We start from the raw sequence: 21,306 nt of genomic DNA, 5'->3' as shown, positions 1-21,306 counted from the left end.
GATCTAGTTCGTTCTGCATTCCTTTTTCTATAGTTCCGAACCAGTTCTAAATTCGTCACCTTAAGTATAGACTTCTAATAGAAAAAGTGAAATAAAATAGTTTTTTACAAGTATCACATTTCGCTGATTTTAGACTGGTGGGGAACTAGTTACTATCGCTCTCGTTCGTTTTTGGCTATAAAGATCTAATACGGAACTAGAAATTATATTCACTAGTCTGCGGTTTCCCTGCAGGGTTTATGTAGGTACATCGGAAAAAATGTGTACGATTTAATCGGTATGTACGCACGAGTATGCACCGTTATTGTACGAAAATAGAAAAGCTCTTACCTACAGTGGGTTTCGCATCTTTTTGCTTGTTTTTGTAATTAAGAATTTCATCCATTGAAACTTCGCTTCAACAAGCAAAAATTCAATCATCTGTGGAATTTCTATTATTCCCAAAAGAGGTAGAGTGGAAGGGTATTGATGGTAACATTCAATTTCTGTTACTGTGAAATTTGTTACTAAAATAAAATAAAATATTTCGGACGAAAAGTTTAATCAAATCCTGGCTACATTGAACATTAAAAAACTTTTCTTTTAAAAAATTAATTCTATAGTCTGAGCTTGCATTGTTATGTAGAATTTATTTTATTAGATGTTATAAATGCCGTTTCACACGTCTTGGTCGTCGATTAAACGTCAGCCACATTTCCGGCACAAAATGTGTGTAACCGGCAGTGTTGCCTTTTTTCGGGATTTTATGACTAAAAAGGGCGAATGGGATTTTTTGTCGAAAAACGGGATTTTTTTGCATACCATAGCAAGCAAGAAAATTTAGTGATTGATAAATAAGAAAAAACTGCTCTCTGTGGTAAATTAACGCCGTTCATATGAACCCTATCAGCGGAATGTCATTCACTTTAAATGAATTGTAATAGCAAGTGTATGAGTTATACAGAAAGTAATTGGGAAAAATAAAGTAATATAAGTTAGAAAAACGTGTGGGGAACTCGAGAAGTTGTGTTTTTTGAAAACATTGCAAAAATTTCCAATCATTGCTTGTTTTTTTCAAATGTTTTGAGTTTATAGATTCTGAAAAGTATTTTGAGTGATTTTATTCTTTGATAATGCAAATAGTAAAATTTGCGATTGGCAAACGTTTGGGAGGTAGTCGTAAACAAAGAGGCAGTAAATAGTTCAATGGTTACTGACATCAAAACGAAAAAGAGAAATAGATTATGCGGAAAAGCATTAACAGCCAGTTTCACCAAATTATTTAAGTGAAAATTTTCGAATTTTCGGTTTCACCAATCAATTTTAATTTTGATTTAAGTGACCTATGCTCTGCACTTAAATAAAAGTTAAATCAGAACAACCACACTCAGAGGTGTTACACGTTTAATCACCTGATCATTGTGTATATGCTGCTTACTTGTATACCAGCCCCGCTTTTACAACACAGCGTGTCAAAGCTTTCAAAAGCTCTCAGTACAAATGAAAGCGAAAGCTAGTCCTAGTCTGTTTTACAACCACTTTTTACTCACTTAAATAAATAGTTTATTGAAACTGAAAATTATTTAAATGAGAATTAAATACAAAATTAAATTAAAGTTAATTTGCACTTAAATAGTTTGGTGAAACTGGCTGTAAATATGTGTATTCGAATCTAATTTACTTAACAAAAAACCTAATTGTGCGACCAAGGGCGAGTTTTTCAGTGCACGGCTGTGGTTTAAACATAGTTTAAACACCCGAGCTGGCTGGTTTAAACTAAGATTAGCCAATGAAATGTCAGCCATCTGATCAATTTAAACGTGAAAACGAATGAAAAGGCTGTTTGTGTAAAATATGTAGGCATATAATAGCGGGTAAATTTGTATGGGAGATTTTTTCGACTATGCGCTGAAGTATCGGAAAGAATTGCATTTATTTTGTACAAAAACAGAGGGCACAACAGTAAAAATTTCCACATTTTCCATATATGTAATGCTCCTATATTGGCAGTAAGAGCTAGTACCGTCCGAAAACACTACAGTACAGATAAAATATCAATAAACACGTACGAAAGAAAAGGAACACATACGTTTATAAATAAACATGTACACAACACATATACAAAAACGGCACTCAAGTACACAATACATTGACAAAAACGGTACTAGGCTGTCTCGCTTTGATTTCGGAATGCTTACACATTGAAAAGTTAGCTTACTGCCAATATAGAAGTATTACATATATGACATTTTCTCTAAGCCTATTTTCGCAATACGGCAAACTCTTAATTGATTTTAGACCGATGGTTTCTTCGGCAAAGTTGCGTCAAATTACAAGTAGAATCCTCTTATGCTATACGCGCATAGTCAAAAAAAAATTTACCCGCCCTAATGTATATAAATCCTGTGTGTATTGCATATCTATGTACCTTTGGGGTGCTGTTTTTGGCGACTATTGTTTTTTTCACTCCTACCTCGAAATTTTGTGGAAAACACATTAAAAAAAACTCCCTGAAAATTTGAACCCTTATCTAATATTAAAATTAAGTACTCGTCCAAGGCGTGCAAAGATTTCCGATATAAAATACACGTAAACTTTGATTTTTTTTCAACACTCTACAGCTCAGAAGCATTTTATGGTATAATCTTGGTCAATGATGGGTTTTCTTCAGAATTGAATGCTCTACAAAAGTGTCCACTGCGGCGTAATCCTTACTGCCACCTTAACTACTTAATGTTAAAATTAAGGTTTCAAATTTTCAGGGTGATTTTTTTTAGGTGTTCTCCACAAAATTTCGAGGTAGGAGTGAAAAAAAAACAATAGTCGCAAAAATAAGCACCCTAATGTACATGAATACATGTATTTTTCATCCGAAAGCATTTAATGTATAATAGATACATACATCGCGGGATTTTTGTTATATCTTCAGTATAAAACGGAATTTAGGTTGTATTTAGACGGGATTTTATTAACCCAGTTACTGGCAACATTGGTAACCGGGCAGCTGCTTGTGTGAAAGTACGAATAACTACACATACACCTTGTTCCGTCTATTCGGCTCGCGGTTAACCGGAATCCGGAGCAAGTGAAAATTCTCTTAGCTTCCATTCGAAGACAAACACAATGTGGTTGTTCACGCTTACCTGGTTATCAGGTTATCTGCTTAAAAATAATTTTTCTGTAGTGTATTTTATTGTTGTACAACAACGAAATACACTACAGAAAAATTACTTTTAACCATATAACCCGAAAATAAGGCAAGCGTGAACAACCACAATGATAACGCTCTAGCACCCTTAACCTTGCTGTTAGACACCATAAAATCCATAAAGTTTTCATCAAAAGTAATAATTTAATCTGATATTATATCTACTACAGAACGAATACGAATATCTTCCTCAGTTTAAAAGGGAATTTGTAATAGCTCGTAGTCTAAATCTGACTTGAATTGTTAAATTTGCGGCACATTTATTAGCATAACTACCAAAAAAATACTTTTTTGTCCAGAACATAATGTTGTTTTGTAAAAAGCTCACGTGAACTGAACAATTAGAAGTCAGTGTATAGGTCTGTTCATTGGAATACCCCAGTGTAGGAAAAAAGCGTTCGAAGAGGATTCTTCACACTTTTCGTGCACTCATCGAACAGACTTTATATCACCGTTCCAAGGTTACAAAGGAAGCGAGCCAATAATTTGACCAAATGGGCCTAACCCAACATCAGGGTTTCTGATATTTTACTTAAGGCTTTCGAAAAAATTACAGCCCCTTAAATTGTAAAATCAAAACTGGTCATATCAATCTGATGTATTTATCGAAAGTGTTACGCTTAATTCGCATAGATTATTCAAAAAGAACACTGTGCGTCATAGACGGACAATATCAAATTTTAAAAAGTTAATGGAAAAGAATTGCTAATTTAACAATAAAACAGCGCACGCGAGAAACTATTTGTTGCAGTAATTAATATTTTTTAAAAATATATGTGTTTTTTCATATCATCAATGGCCAGCGACGAGAGTTTTCTGATTCTTGCACAATTACAGAAAACAACTTCCATGTTATGGCATATATTTGTATAGAATAACTAATCTTCTCAAAATGTGGGTAACAAACCTACTTTTCTCACCACTGAAAGATAAATAGTGATTGATATAGTTCCTCCTCGAAACGAGAATACCATATCTTCCTAACTCCATTGAAGATGCGACCTGCAAGGTAACGATTAGTTAGTTTGATTAGCGTAGCTGACGGGGTGTACGCGCCGGTCGCGCGGGGTACGCGGGAAAGGGAAATAATGTCAATGCACCAGGGTGGAAAATAAAGTCAATTGACCTTATTTCCGTTGATGTTATTACCTGTCCCCGTACATCAACATTAAGCTGTTGAATTTAATTTAAGCACACATAAAAGAGTTTGCCAGGCTGTGTAAGGTAATAAAGCCTAAGGCTGGATTCTTTCAGAAAATCTCATGTATTTTATACCACATCGCTGCTTGATCCATAGAACACTCTCTTGGAAACTCATTTTCTGTGTAGCAGGTTAATTCCTGACGCAGGCAGAGTTATAGAAATGGATAGCACAACGAGAAGAGCCACCAGACTAATTTGGTACATAGCATCACCGTGGTAAAGTGTAGGGTTTGTCTGGCATTTGGCCACGTTTCAACTCTTCGGTGGAAAGTCAGCGTTATCTTCAATCCCAAACCGAGGAAAGATGACTATGCTCAGGCCAATCAGCCTGATATCCTTCATGCTGGAGAGTCCTGTGGAAAGTCCTGTGAATCAGCTCTGCATTATCGTGGGCAAATATCGAAGTGGGGCTGGAAGCAGGTGAGTAAGAGTCTCTGCTGATATTGAGAGGGCGATTGACATCCCTAACTTTGAGTCTATGTGCACTGTGGTCAGGAGGTATGACGGGGACGAAATGATCATAATGTAGATTCACTTCATGTTATTTAGAAGATTCCTTTAAAGTAGGTAACTGGATAATTGGCAAGAGGTGGTGTTGACACTAGGGATGTTAATTTATTCGATTTTTACGACCCCGGGATTTTCGGGATGTCTTTGGTTCAATCCCGGGATGCCGGGATCAGTCCCGGGATTTAGATATTTATTATTTTTCAACGACTTAACATGAAAAAATTGCATCAATATGGTTTGAGAAGCTCTCCTACTAATAAATAATAAGTAAATGGGTTTGGAATGTACATTTTTATTTAAAGTGAAAATTATTTCATAAGTAACAAAACGAAAGACTGAAATTAAGTTTATATGCATTTAATAATACTTTAGTTTGTACATATCTAATAAAGTAATTTAAGGCATGTCGAAAAAAGCTCGATGCACAAAAAAAAAACATTAAGTCAACAAATTTATTTTCTGGTTGAAAGAAGTTCATAACACTAGTGGCAGAAATAAAGAAGCGCCTTAATTTGACCAGTTTTGTCTATATTCCTTTTGTTTATCCAAAACTTACATTTTGTTATAAAAGTCTACCTCATATTACACACAATTTACTGCATATAAATGGGCATTTCTTTGACATCATGATTTTTTTTAATACTTTATCAAGCCCTAACCGCCAAAATAACGTAAGCGATATTTTTTTTCAAAATTTTCTTATTGATGCAGAAATATTCCTAGAGCATCTACCCTGCAAACCAAAGTTCCCGAAATCTTAAAGAAATCTTTAGGAGTATCTCATTTTTGTAACGATTTTTTTATGAATCTTCAAAGAAAATTATATGAAGTGGTTGACACGAGCTCGTAAAGAAATTTCTGTACGAAAAATAAATAAAAATCTGAAAAACTTCTGCAAAAAATTCTTCACATAGCAGCATTATTTTGATTTCTTTACCGATTTTCTTCCGAAATTTCGTAAAAGAATCGAAGGTTGCACAATTTACTTCATTTTAGAAAATTGGGGAAAAAAATCGGATGAGACCTTTACGAATTCTGTAAAATTTCTCTATAATTCAGAATACTCTGAAAAAATGGTTTGCAGGGTAGATGCATTTCTGCATCAGGGCTCGCTATAATTTCAAAGTTATGGTTAATTCCAAAATTTATTTAAAACAAGTAATAAAGTCTAAGTTCGGAGCCGAAACATTCAATACCCGCCGCAAGTATTAAATATATGGTTTTCACCTTTCCGAAAGCTACATGGTAAGCCGGGGTGTAGCAGTTTTGAGTAAATTAATGTCCTTAAATTTCGAAATATTGAAGTTTCAACATTTCTGGAATTTACCGTTATATGAAAAGCGGCCGTAATTTTAGTCCGATTTCAATAATTTTTAACGTTTTGCTTCTGTGTGGCCAGCACAATAACCATACCGAGTTTGGCACAAATTGGTACAACGGTTACGGAGATACATATATGTGATCATAAGTGGGCGGTGCCACGCCCATTTTCCAAAATTTTATCATAAACGCATTTCTTAATAAAGAATTGTTGCAAGCATCAATTTTGAATAAATTAGCTTTAATAATAACTGATTTATCGAAGATTTCGTATTTGAAATGGGTTACCATAGGGTAGAAAATCAAATTCAAATAATCGCTTCCGCAGATGTTTGCGTTAAATATTTAACACCAAGTCATAAAATCTGTATCGTTCGTTGGATTTTCAAAAAGGGGGTAGGTGTCAAATAAAAGGGCTTGCCCTGTAATTCCTGGGTAAAAACCGTTGGGATTATTATTATTGTTAATATTAGATGTGTAACATGGTTTTCGTTTTGTGCCATATGTAGGAAAATCTAAATCAAATTATTTAATAAGTTAAATAGGTTACTCCAATATGGGTATCAATCGAAATAGTTTTGAATAAACTTTATTTTTTAATTACATTTGGGAGAGTGTCCACCTGTTTGAAAACTCGAATTTAGTTAAAGAAGTGATGTACTTAAAATACTATGCAACAATTTAAATATTTTTGATGTGCTTGAAGAGAGTGGCCACCTGTTTAAAAAGTTAAACTCAAATTACACTGTGCCACAGCCGAAACCAGCCCCGACTTTGTTAACATTTTCTGAATGTATACCCATTAACTAGTAAAACGCTCGATGGATTTGCAAAAGTTACCTCGCATTTTTATTTTATGGCCTACTACAGTTTTCATATCTCGGCCTAAGTAGTTTTCAAAAAAGTCTAAAAAATAGTTAAAATAAATGTCAGAGCGAAATTAAAGGTTGAGACATATATATTAAAGTTTCTTGGGAAATATTTTCATCGAACATTTTAACCCATTAGCTCCCGCCTAAAACAGTAATTTTTGACACTTACTTCAAGAAATCTCGCAAAAAGCACATTTGGCAGATCGTTACTGGATTGATGTATTCTAAAAAATTATTCTCCGGAAAATTTTACTAGGGGTCTTCTCAGGCAAAGGCTTCATGCTACCAACGTGAAAGCCTCTAAAAATTTAAAATAAAAAATCAACTAAGAAACTAATTTTTATAAAAATAATTTTAAAATTGAGTATGGAATAACAGTTCCTTCTTTGCACAGATTTTTTGTTTTTATGCATCAGATCGAAAAACATGTATTTTTTTACTTGAATCCTTAGACAAATGGAGTGCCACACACAGTGAATGCAAATTTAGTCAGAAAGCAGAAAGTTGAAGAGTTGATTTTTTGCAAAAAAGAAGAAATTCGATTTTGGAAAAGTTCGATTTTATCCGAATTTTAGCAACACAAGGTTCGATTTCAAAAATTCGCCATTTTGGAGCTAAAATTCGATTAAAATTTGGATATCGAAGCTTTGAATATCGAATTTACCCATCCCTATTTTGCCCATTTTCAATACCATCCGTCCTACACCCGAAAGAAGTGCACGTACCAAGTTTCGTTAAAATATCTCAATTTTTACTCGAATTATCGTGTACACAGACGGACGGACGGACAGACAGTCACCGCTTAATCGATTTCTCTTATAATTCTGATCATTTATGTATACATTTGTCTATATCTATCGCGATTCGTTTTGCCTGCTACAAACAACCGTTATGTGATCAAAGTTATAATACCCTTGTGCACAAGTGCGCTCGGTTATAAAAATTCAGTGCAATATAAAGCAAAAGTATGAGTACCAAATGAAATAATTTTTTTGGGTTCACAAGGACGAATAGGAACTGAAAATGTCCCTTTAATATGTTTTATTTTTTAAGCTAAGAAAGTTAGTCCTTAAAATATATTTTTTTTCAAAAATAAGAATTGAAAAATTTCAAGGATATTCAAGGATAAAATTATAAAAGGGTATTTTCAATACCTACCCGTCCCTTACGCACCAAAAATTTAATATGTTTTAACTCTACGGAATCTTCTCTTGCATTTGATACCCATACTTGTTTTATAAGTATATTGCACTGAAATTTGTAAAACATTTTTTGAATTACTCATATCTTTCAAATTTGAAAGTTCTTTTAAAAAATCCTGACATTAGAGAGAAAAATGAAGAACGCAATTTTATTATATTTGGCCCTTGGTTTGGCGAATATGTTGATTTTTTTTTTTGTGCAAAATTGCCTGCCGCAAGGTATTATATATATATTGAGCTAACATTTATAAAAAAATGTATAAACAAAAGAAATATAGCCAAAACTGGTCAACATAAAGCGTTTCTATTATTGCCACCAGAGTAAATAAAAAATCCCGAAAATCCCGGGATTCTAGGCAAATAATCAAATAATTCGGTCTACAGTGAGAGGCAAGGTGCTCTAAAGTTCTTGCTCGCACCAGTTCAAAAGAAGTCCAGAAATGTAGGCTCAGGCTGAACTCCGTTGAAAAGTGGAATGAGCTAGAAGTTGTGCGGATGTCAGGAAACTGTGGTTTTCAAGGCAAAGCATTGGCTTATGATTTAACGAGGTGCAATACTGATCAGCGTTGCCGTTTTGGTAATTTGTTGACAAAATTGGTCATTTGTATCTTGTATTTTTATATCAAATTTTGGTTCCTTTTTTCAGTTTGGCAACCTTTTCGTTTCGGTGTTACATGATTGTTAAGTAGAGTAGATCCACATATGTAAGCTAAAACAGGCCCGTTCGGATTCCATATTAGGAAGTGGTTCGTAAGAGTCTTCATAGGGAAAAACATTTATTTTCTGTTTAAAATTGAGAGCAACGAGGTGATTTTCCTGTTATGGAAAGACTATGTAATCCTGAAAGTTTCACAGGGAGTAATGTTGTTCCAGCGTTCGTTGGTTACTAAAATGGTGTGATGCCTAATAAACTGTTTGAACGTGGCTATTGCTATTGTCCAGAAGGTTGCGTGGGTGGTATCTTTCTTTCCCAGCTCGATTTTTGAGAATGAACTTTTGAGAACTGTAGATTTTCCGCTGTTATGGCCACGCCGATATAAAAATTGTAGGTGAATAGATTGCATGAAAAGCGCTGATTTTCCTGAAAAGCTTGGTGCAGAGATTTGACTTTATTATATCTTGGGGATTACTCTGTAATGCAATAGGAAAGAGAAATCCGATGCGATAGGCAATCGCCACTGCGTATTGCATCGCATTGCTCTTTCGTATCTCATTATAGACTAGCCCCTCATATTATGCGATTTCTGATAGCGACCCAGTGTATATATTTTCTATTAAACGATGCCGCATCATCGACAATCAACTGTGTACAACTGGTGTGGAAGATGAGTACAGAACATTTTCTCTGTCACTGTCTGGCCTTTGCCAGACTTGGTACATTTTTGGGTCAGTCGGTTGTATTGAGAATGGAGGAGCTACATTATTTTTCTCTTGACAAACTGCTAGGTTTCACAAAAGAGTTTGCAGAGGAGCGATGAATTCCCACTTCACTTGTATTTCTCTATCCTTTAAATACCCGCTCTGAACCTTAAGTACAAAGTCATCCCCAATTCCATTCTATTCCACTAAATTATATAAAGGACAGCTATGTAGATGGTTATAAAAACAACAGGGTATTCATCTAAACGCGTAAATGCCTCGTAACTGCGTATACCTCGTAAATAAACCGGTTTTTCATACAAAATTAAGTAAGTTTATGAGGTTTACATTGTTACGAGGCATTTACGCGTTTAGAGGAATTGCCCTAATGTTTTGACTTTTATCAAGATAATCTAGTAAATTTCACAGAACTCAGCCATACTACTAATTTTGAAACCCTATATTGATATTAATCGATTTTATCAAGGGCCGAATTGACAGTGCTAACTGAAAAGGGTTAAACCCTGCCTGCCCCCGCAGGTAAACTTTTGTAAAATTTAAATCTTTATGAAGAGCGAAATTTACATTAGTATAGCATGGTGGGCCCCAATTACTTTTAACCCTAAGCTTGTTCCGCCTATGTTTCTGGTAAGTTTCAGAAACAGTTTACATATAAATTTGAAATCGCCTGAAAAACGGCTTACCATTTATTGCTCCTGGAAAACTAGTTGAACAGGCATAATATCAAGTAAATCAACTAGTTTCGAAATGTACAATATCATGCAAGCTCTCAAATAAGAATTTAACACTTAATACGCCGAGGCATTTCCCGCCTGAAATAAGAAATGTGTTTTGGAGGAACAGGGAATGTTACGGGACATATTTACGTACATACATACATACTATATTAATGGACATATAATTTTTAATGAAGTTATTATTTTGATAATTTTAAATTATAGCAAAATATATGTATGTATACATACCAGGTATGTATACAGGAAGGTATGTATACATATACATAGAAAGATTGTTCTTATAATTATATACATACATGTATAATTTTAAGAACAATCTTTCTCCGTGTAGCTGGAGCATAGAAACAGCCACTGGTCAAGTAGATCAGCATATGTGGTACGGCATTGTGTTTTGGACAAAATGATTCTTTTCGTATTTTGAAATATGTCTGCAACATAATATTAATACTGATCTCGAAGTGTGTGAAGCTCAGGGATATTCGCATACAAATACTTACAAATACCGTACATACATTTAAACATTGTATATATGTAAATATTTCACTATTCAACCATCTAACCAATTATGTTATTTTTTCACTTTCTTTTCAGAGTTTCACTTCAAATCGAATCAAAATTTTTTATTAGTATGAGTAGCAGTAGCAGATAAGGCCAAACTTAAAGTGGAAGCATCAAAGGAGTTTTTATTCCCAATCATAAAATTTGCAACTTATTTTTGGAGCTTTTGTTTACTCGTTTCAAAAAAGAAACCGCAACTTTATAAGAACAACAATTGGTGGCGATAAAGAAAACTCAATACAAATAAAGATCAAGTCGTAAAGTATAATCGCAAATCATTTTTATACCTCAAATACCTAAAGCTAAGGGAAAATTGTATATTGTACTTACATAAGTGTTCAGATTTAAGTGAGTCTTTTGAAATTTAACTGCTTTTCAATAAACATTTTTAATAATCACCTTATTTTACAAACAGGTTAGGATCTACGACGGTGTATTAGTTCATTGTTGTGCTTAGAAAATCGTAAAAGAGTAAGAAATTGTATAGCTGAAACTAAGTAGCTCCAAGCATCTGTATAGCCAACAGGAACCCCATAAAAGTGCGGCTAAACTCGCACATCCTTTCCAAAAACCACCCCATCAAGGCGATTACGAAAAGTAACTCTTCAATTGCAAGTAAGCCTGCAAACAACTCTCGCATTCGGCAACCCGCAACCCCTAAGTTACCACAAACACCGCCACCACGTTTACCACAGACACGATAGATTCCTTCAATATGACGATGAGTACAAATAATTGCGAAAGTATGGCGTCATACTTTTCCAACTCCTATATGGGGCCCGAAATGCACCATGGCCACTATCCGGGTAATGGTGTTACCGATCTCGATGCACAACAAATGCATCACTACAGTCAGCATCCAAATAACCAGGGCAATATGCCCTACCCGCGTTTCCCGCCCTACGATCGCATGCCCTACTACAATGGTCAGAGTATGGAACACCAAGGATACTCTCGGCCCGAAAGTCCCTCCAGTCAGGTGGGCATGCCTCAACAGCCCCAAGTGAATGGCAGCCCGCTGCTTCAGCAACAGCAACCACAGCAACAAGTGGCGCAGCAGCAGGTGACGCAACAGCCACAGGCGGCGCCTCAGCATCAACAGCAATCGCAAGTGACGCAACAGGTGACACACCCAGCCCAACAACAACAGCCCGTCGTGTATGCCAGCTGTAAGTTGCAAGCAGCAGTGGGCGGACTGGGCATGGTGCACGAGGGCGGCTCACCGCCCCTGGTGGATCAAATAGGTGCGCATCATATGAACGCGCAGATGACACTGCCACATCACATGGGACACCCACAGGCACAGGTGAGTAGGCGCAGACGTATGTATGTACATAAGTTGCATGTAGTTGCGGAAAGAGGTACAATGTTTAGCCCATATAACGAACGGCTCTTTATCTAATGCTTCATTTATAACTTTACTTTCGTACGGTCAATTATTATTTTTATGTAGAAACGAATAGTTAGGGCAGACATATTTAGCATGCGCATGCGTATGCGTGTGTTTGTCATATGTACATACATACTTATGTACATGTAATAAATTGAATATAGAGAATGACGTACAAATTCTTATGGAAGCACTTACATACCAACCCATGGAAACGTAAGAAACTTGTTCTCGTATATATACACATTTCATATTTTTACTCCTATGTATAAAAGCGCAGTTACCCACGGACGTAAAAACGGAGAACGTGTCAGCTGTCACGATCTATCTCATGGGATCTGCGTGTTAACAAACACTCACCACCGCATGACGGTGACGTTGAAGTTGCTTCTCTCTCTTTTTATCAACAGCAAACTTGATATCCTTCTACGCTACGCTACGTAGGACGTTCGTGGGTAACCGTGCTCTAAATTGTCAAATGCATGCGTACGAATATGTACGTCCTTCTTTATTGCAGTTTTGAAATAAAAAACCTGAAATCACAAATATATTTTACTCAATTGGACTACACAGGCCGACAGAATTGGCTGAATCCCAAAACCAGAATAACCCTTATACTTCAAAATGCCGTTGAGTTTCTTAAAATATCTTTTATTCTGGTCGAAAAATCGTATTCTTAACTTTTCAGTTATGTATACGTATTTGTTATGGCTAAAAAGTATATAAATGTACAAAATTGAAAAGGTGAAAATATGATTCCTCAACGAGAATGAAAGATATTTTAACAAACTCAACGCCAAAGTAAGGGGTATACTTTAAGGTGCCGTCAAAGCGCTTGGGAAGAAACAATTTTTGCTACATAACTTCAAATATAGGGAAAGCAGCTATTTTTGCACTTTTAGGTTTATATATCTTTTAAATCGGAGCCAACAGAGAAATTTTGAGTAGAGAGTCGAATTTAGGGCACCGAAAACCTTCGGAGAAGTATCAACAGGTTTTTGGTTCTGAAACTTTGTCTGGCTGTGTTATTATAAGTAGATATTGTAAGTATAATATGACTTATTCTGCTAGGCGCGTATGTAATATATATGTTTATTTTCACGTCTTCATGGCACGACGCGTCGCACAGTGTTTCGAGGCAGGTGGAAAAAAAATGTTGGGGTTAGAGAGGAAAATGTAAAAATACATAATACATAGAAAATTTCACAGCGTTTGCTCAACCTCCCCCTTCTACCAATGGTACATTTCCAATGAAAAACTGAAATCGATGTCGACTAATCAGTTTAGTTGCGTTTGGCGCTGAACTCATAAAGGCAAGTTTTTTTTCCCACTGTAGTCAATTCTTTAAATGTGATGGATTAATAACGTGAAGGTATTATCATTTATTTGCCAAAGATTACACTGTTTGACAGAAACATAAAAATTTTAAAACACACAAAACAATCATATACCTTGTTTATACGACACATAAAGCGCTTTGACTTAGTTCGCTGTTATTCAAAACGGATTCATAAACTAAATTTCAAAACTCGTTGAAATTGAAAAGTGTATTAACTTTAATTTGTTTTCAAACCGGTTTTTTATTTCTCAAATTAGTTAAAAAAAAAAACAAGTATAAACGCATCAACCGCGCAAATGAATTATTAAAGAAATGCCGTATAAAAATAGCAGATTTTGTGTACTTTTGAATACGGCTTCATCAAGTGCGCTACAAAGACAGAGGTACCTACCTATACATATGTTGAGTCAAATCGTTTTTTTTTGTTAATGCGGTTCGTGAGTAGATATAAACAAGGTAATTATTTGAATTTCGTTGGTATGAGAGATATTTGTCAATTTCTGTGTAGCAAAAAGTTAAGACGCTGAAATGAATTGTAGCTTCCGATTAATAATATTATTTTGGAATACCATTGCATGCCTGCAAAACAATGTTTTTCTATTCAACTTAAAGCAAATCAATTTTCTATGTTTTTCACTATCGCAGTTGGGTTACAATGATGTTGGAGTTCCAGATGTAAATGAGGTAAGAAGGGCTATCAGTGATTCTCAGTCAATGTTGTAGCAAAGTATTGTATACATAATATTCGTATAAAGGTTTTTGGTTTGTTTAATTCAATGGGTTACCATTAAACTTAAGTTGTTTTCCAATTGTTGTGTTCGTGACTAGTATAGAAATGAGTCATGTTTTACTTGTTCATATATGTGTCTGTGATCATGAGCAATAGTCGCTTAAGTAGAAAATCATAGTTATGAGGAAACCTCTATAATATATTTGAAACACATTCTTTAAAAAAAGAGTGCATTGGGGATGCAGTGAAATATTTTTTAAAATCTAGAAATCATTAAATACATAAAAAATTAGAAGTACCGTTAATTTCTTCATGATCCAATAATCGGATTTAGATCCAAATTAGTATGAGAGCCCCTTATCGAAATCGGTTCACGTGGTCCACATGCGGCAACATACATAAAAAAATAATTTTGACGAATTGATAACCTTCTCCTTTTCTGAAGTCGTTTAAAAAATCAAAGTCAGTGCTTATTGCAAAACATTAAATAAATAATAGAAGAAATAACGTATGTATGTCCAGTCAGACGTTTGTTTTACTTGTGTTTTTGTAAAGATAACTGAATATGCCACTGATCGCATTTGCATATTCTCAATCTACTATAATCGCCTGTTTTCACTTCGACTTTATTCAAGCAAATTAAGCTCCAATATCAACTACCGCCATTTTTAAGAAAATAATGGTTATCAAAACATCATTCTAAGGGGTGTTTTCTAGACTACCTATTAAAGATCACCGGTGCTTTGACATATTTGTCGCTCCATCCTTATAATAGGCAATCGATAAAAAGTCGATAAACCAAACCGAGCGTCAATTTTCAGCAGGTAGTCGAGAATACAGCCCTAAGGGTCGGGTTCTCAATATCTGGTCACCACTAATTGCAGGTTAAACATCGTTATCGTCATCTTCGACACCATGAATATAATAGGGTGGAGGAAATGACGATTTAGGGCCGTTGTTCAATGTCTGGTTTTCACTACTTCCCGGTTAAACATCATTATCGACGTTTTCGACATCATGCATATAACATGTGATCGATAAAGCAGTCGTTGTATTTAACCGGACCTTCCATCTACGATTTGTGCTAATCAGCATTGAACAACCGGCCCTTAAGCTATTATGTTTTACATGAACAACTTTTTGCGAAAGTGCGTTATGAAGTTAGGGAGTTTCACCTACATAAATATGTATGTATGTAGGCTTTTTAGGAGAATAAGGTGGTATACATAAGCGATTATTGATTTTAACCACAGGTATTTACACAAACTATGGTCATAAGTAATGCTTTAAAACTTTATTCTAAAGGTTCACCAGAATCATCATCAAATGAGTCTGTACGGCCAACAACAAACAGGCGTTCCGCCTGTTGGCGGTCCACCACAAACAATGATGCACCCAGCGCAAGGACCACCACAGATGCATCAAGGTCATCCCGGACAGCATACACCACCATCGCAAAATCCAAATTCGCAGTCATCAGGGATGCCTTCGCCCTTGTATCCCTGGATGCGCAGTCAATTTGGTAAGTGTCAAGGAAAGTGCCTCAAAAATTCCATGAAGGTATTAAGTGGAATTTTTCTTACTCATTCAAGTAAATATTGTGGGTAAAGTAGTTGAGTAGAATTGAGTAGTGTCAAGGCGAATTCATACAAGGTGGTGTTACCATAACAGGGAGATTTTGGCAGCAGTTCTTCTAAATGTCTAAATGATTGTTTGTTGTACATTTGTTGTGTTTCTCGCTGTCATTGTGCGTATAATTTGTTGTTGTAAATTTTGTTTTTGCTCTACCGGAACCACCTTGTATGAATTCGCTTTGAGTAGTGTTTTCAATTTTGGTGTGCATGCAGCAATTACATAGGTGAATTAGTAGTCTGCCAAGGCGAATTCATATTAGGTGGTGTCGATAGCACAAAAACAAAAAATTAATGCATTTTGTTTTTGATTTTGGTACAAAGAGTCCAATTTCAGCTATTCTTCCAAAGAACATGTGTATGTTCTTTTACTCTTCTCTCAAGGAAGAATATGAAGAAAAAATACAAACACTTTCAATTTCAAATTTACTCACTTTAGCGTTGTAAAATTATGACATTTGTGTATCAAGGTAAATCAAATCATATGTTCTAGTAACACCATCTCATTAGAATTCGCCTTGTAGTTTAATAGCATTATATGTGAAAGATCAGTACAAGGTGCATTTAACACGGTGGTGTTGGGGCGACAGCTGAGTTTTTCGCCGTGGAGGGCATTACGTGAGAATGTTGTGTTTGTTGTAACTCATACCAATGACAGTATGGATATCTGCGTATAATTTGTTAGTGTAATTTTTTACTTATATACGGCCAACACAACCTTGTTAAAAACACCTTGAATCATTAGCTCGTTTCTGTAACAATTCTCTACCAATGAGTAGTAGAGAATGACGTACATTCTCTACCAGTATGGAAATAATCGGTAGAGAATAGTTACATAAACGAGCTACTGATCTGTGTTGTTCCAGTTTTTTTTACTTATGTGGTAAAAAGTGATTTTTTTTTTCAATTTACTGGAAAAATTCAGAAAATAGATGGTTTAATACGAAGTTTTTAAAAGCTGATAAAACCGTTTTCTTGTAGTTGTCGAAGTCTTTTAGTAAATGATCGATGAAAACCGTTTTCTTGTAGTTGTCGAAGTCTTTTAGTAAATGATCGATGATGCCTATCCTGGCATATTGAAGATCTGCAATTCACTTGTCAGTGATATTCAGTAAAATTCTCTCAAAACTCAAATTGGCAGGGATTGAAATTTACTCGGGAGTGAATTGCAGAACCTGCATGATTGTATTTTTGGGATGCAGTTGACTGCGTTTTTTCACTAAAGTGAAAGGTGTCACAAAAGTCCATAGTGAACAGTGTAATATATAGGAAAAAAAATTAACTAATTTTCGGTGAAATTGAGATCCGAAAAATTTTTTAAACGTTATTCTCAGTTTTATAATATATTTCGGAAAAGAAAAAAAGGAAAATTATTGATATCACTTCCCAGTTTACAATCCTAGTGTACCAACGTCCAATATAATGGACGATGAATAACGGTAAAACTAAGAATTTTATAACGTTTTTTTATTGTATTTCAAAAATTAGCGTGTAAACAAACGGTCAGATTTTTAGCTTCAGCGGCTGGTTTTTTGTACTCAAAGGATTAAAGAAAGGGCGATTGCTTTTCTAAAAATGTGGTACATAGATTGTAACCAGGGTTGTGCACTTACACAAATTTTCACATTTTTTACACTTACATTGTGAATTATTGTAAAAAATTGTAAATTGTAAATTACATTGTTCACAATAATTTACAAGTAAAGAATTATTGTAAATAATGTAAATATTTTAAATGCACAACTCTGTCTGAAACACCAAATGTACATTATTTACACCAAAAATATCACCCTGTAAATATTTACATTATTTACAAGTAAAGAATTGTTGTAAATGTTAATATTTTAGAGGCACAACCCTGGTTGTAACTGCGCGGTAATTGAATTATATGTAATGATAGAGAATTTATAACAACTTATAAGTTGTCTGATGTACATACATATGTATGCTAGTTTGCGAACCGGCTGTTTGTTATGGAGTTGCCAGATGATTAAAATTACCTCAATTGATCAGTAGGGGAAAAGTCATAATTCGCAACAAAAAGGTGCATGTCTTTACTATTTCGAATTTATGATAGGGTGCAGGGTGCTCAACATGATTCATAATTTTTACCCAATTCGATATTTTTTCGCATTTCCTAACAGCCGCCAGAGAACTTAGATAGATAGAGAAAGTGGAAACTACTCTGCTGCCTCGATAGTGACCAACAATTTGCCTGCTTAAAATGAAAAAGTGCTTATGCTCTATTGAAAATGCAATAAACCCACCAAAAAAATATTTTTCTGTTAAACCTGTGTGATTCTTTTGCATGCATCATTGGCAACGCTATACAAATGTTTCAATGAGTAACTGGATTTCATTTCGTTCCGCTCCTCTCACGTTTGAGAAAATGTTTAGAAATCAATATATCTCCATTTGAAAATAAAGGAAATTTCCTTATTATAAATGTACGTTTTAGTTTGAGAAGTATTGGTTTGAGAAGTTAATGGTTATTTTAGATGCATTTGACAAGTAACGTTTAAGATTTGAGAAAATGACTGATTCTAAAATGCATCTCAGATTGAGAATTAACAAAAATGTTTATTGGGAAAAATCCGCATTACGACGGATCTCCATAGCATACGTATACGTATAAAATAAAAATAAAATTTTTGCTTTTGTTGTTTTTTTTTGTGGCTGTTTGTAGCATTTAGCATTTTGTGGCTCTTTTGAGCCTCGGCCTTTCCCAGCCCTGGTATAAAACATGCATTGATTCCTTTGGTACATTCGCCTGCTTTTAGGAAAACCTTTTTCTGTAAACATATTTATTAATTTTGCCGAGCTTCTCCTCTAATTATGTTGTCAGTTAGTAAGTATATGTATGTATGTATGTTCATTTACATACATACATATACATACATATATTCTACACACATACATATGTGTAGTTTGATTTTGAAAGATCAACTTGTCTTACATCTCAAGAGTACAACAACAAAAATATCTACCTATCTCAATCTCCAAACGTACAATAGAAACTTAGTAAAAGTGAAAACAGTACGTTTCCTTTAATTGCAAAATTGGCGAAATTTTCCTAGGGTTGAACTCTCACACTGCGCAAAAGAATACTGCAAAGAAGCACAACAGGAGGGCTCAGCAATCATGCAAATTGACAATAGTTGAAGCAGTTAGGCTTTGCTTTAATTTGGCAAAATTGGAGTGGAACGAATTGTGCAAAAATTAAAGAAAAGGAATAGTCATTTTCTGGCATTATAGTACTACTCCTTTTGTGGTGAAACAAAAATGGATAGTAAGGCCAAAGAGATTTCGACACTTTCAATACAAATTGCATGTTTAGACATAAAAGTGAAGGTTACAGTAAAATTAAAGATTTGACGGAAAAGTTTTTTACCTGTCGGATTGGAAATCTCGTTAGGATACTTTATCATGTGAACTCTTGACAAGTAGTTGAAAATGTACTTTACTTTCTTTTTCATTTTCGACTGTACATATTTTGGTTAATAATTATGTATTTTTTTTTTTTTTAAATATCTAGATATGTGATACAAAATACATCTTTTTACAATCATGAAAATCCAAAAATGATTAATTAAAAATTACATTTATACTTAAAAAACCAACTGCATTTTAAAAATACCCCTAAAGAGACTATAAGTAAATCAGAAAAATGATAAAATTCGAAGCTAATGCTAATGCTACGCGGCTTCACTAAGCAAAAAGGAAAAGTAACTTTCTCAGAAAATTAACTATTATTTTTTTTTTGTAGGTAGTACCTAACTTCTATCAAAAGTTCGTCTTGATTTTGTTACACAAATAAATGAACCTATAGTTATATGGAGTCTCCGAACGGCAAATGGATCTTATGAGAACCTTTTTCATGGCAGGTTTACAATCGGGGGTTTGTCACTACCTGCCGAGGGACGACCATCGTTGTTAGAGACATATTAATTTAGTATACCTTTCATGAGCATGAAATGGTATTATAACTTTGGTCCGATGTTTGTAAGTACCAGAATAAAAAGAGATAGACCCATTACAATGTATACTTATATGATCAGAACGTCGAACTGAGTCGATTTAGCGATGTCCGTCTGTCTGTCTGTCTGTCTGTCCGTCTGTTTGTATGCAATCTAGTCTCTCAGTTTTCGAGATATCCTGATGAAATTTGGTAAGTGGGTGTATTTTTATATTGTATTAATCATTTGTTGGAACCGGAAGAATCGGACCACTATAACATATAGCTCCCATACATCTGATTGTTCAGATATGAGACTTTTCGTTATAACTCCTTCATTTATGCAGCTAGGAACATGAAATATTGTAGTACTTGCACCCATTATCAACAGAATACTTACAGTGAAAATTACAAAGATCGGGTCACTATAACCTATAGCTTCCATACAACTAATTGTTCAGATATACGATTTTTCGTTATAACTCACCCATTTACGTAGCTAGGAAAATGAAATTTCGCACGGTTTTCACTCATTATTAACAGAATACTCACAGTGAAAATAAAAAAGATCGGATCTCTATAACCTGTAGCCCCCATACAACTGATTGTTCAGATATGAGGCCTTTTATCATAGCTCCTCCATTTATGCAGCTAGGAACATGAAATTTCGCACCGTTCTCACTCATTACTAACAGAACACTTACAGTGAAAATTACAAAGATCGGGTGACTATAACATATATCTCCCATACAACTGATTGTTCAGATATGAGAATTTTCGTTATAAATTATCCATTTATGCAGCTAGAAACATTAATTTCGCACTATTGTCACTCATTATCAATAGAAAGTTTACAGTAAAATGAACAAAGATCCGGTGGCTATAACCTATTTATTGCCTCCATACCACAGATTGTTCAGATACAAGTTTTTCGATATATCTCCTTTATGTTGGAAGCTAAACCCATTAAGTTGTGTTACCGGTTTACATACCGATCACACAGCAGTGAAAATCACTTAGATTGGTGCTATAAAAGGTATATCTTTCATACCTTTGATTGTTTAGATATAATTTTATATATATATAGCCCCTGCAAAAAAATGCGACTAATCCGGGATGACTCCGGGAGCAATCGCAAAGGAACATGCGACTAATACCACTTTTGATCTCTTTATATGGAATGAACTGTTCGCTTTTGTTCGAGCATGTCCTATGAAGAGACTAATTGTTCACCTTTATACCTGAAAGCGTATAAAAAGCGACTAGTCACTTTAAAAAAAAAAAAAAAAAAA

The 21,306-nt window shown here is 34.7% G+C and overlaps 1 protein-coding gene across 2 annotated transcripts in view; it reads left to right on the top strand.

The window, feature by feature from the left end:
• The window catches only part of LOC118738097 (homeotic protein antennapedia), a gene marked incomplete in the record, with an annotated part of 245,220 nt that overhangs the window by 185,990 nt on the left and 37,924 nt on the right, over positions 1-21,306 (top strand). Inside the window, 4 exon segments of one of the 2 annotated variants that reach the window (XM_036469017.1) lie at positions 11,003-11,317; positions 11,385-12,275; positions 14,344-14,382; positions 15,734-15,950. In XM_036469017.1, coding sequence (XP_036324910.1) covers positions 11,685-12,275; positions 14,344-14,382; positions 15,734-15,950 — 847 coding nt within the window. 2 annotated transcript variants of the gene reach the window in all.

The sequence above is a fragment of the Rhagoletis pomonella genome, unplaced genomic scaffold (genome assembly GCF_013731165.1).
Source record: "Rhagoletis pomonella isolate Grant_MI unplaced genomic scaffold, Rhpom_1.0 Rhpom_scaffold_00004, whole genome shotgun sequence".
Lineage (NCBI taxonomy): Eukaryota > Metazoa > Arthropoda > Insecta > Diptera > Tephritidae > Rhagoletis > Rhagoletis pomonella.
The sequence above is the reverse complement of the archived record's forward strand: the minus strand, read 5'-3'. Positions and strand labels throughout refer to the sequence as shown.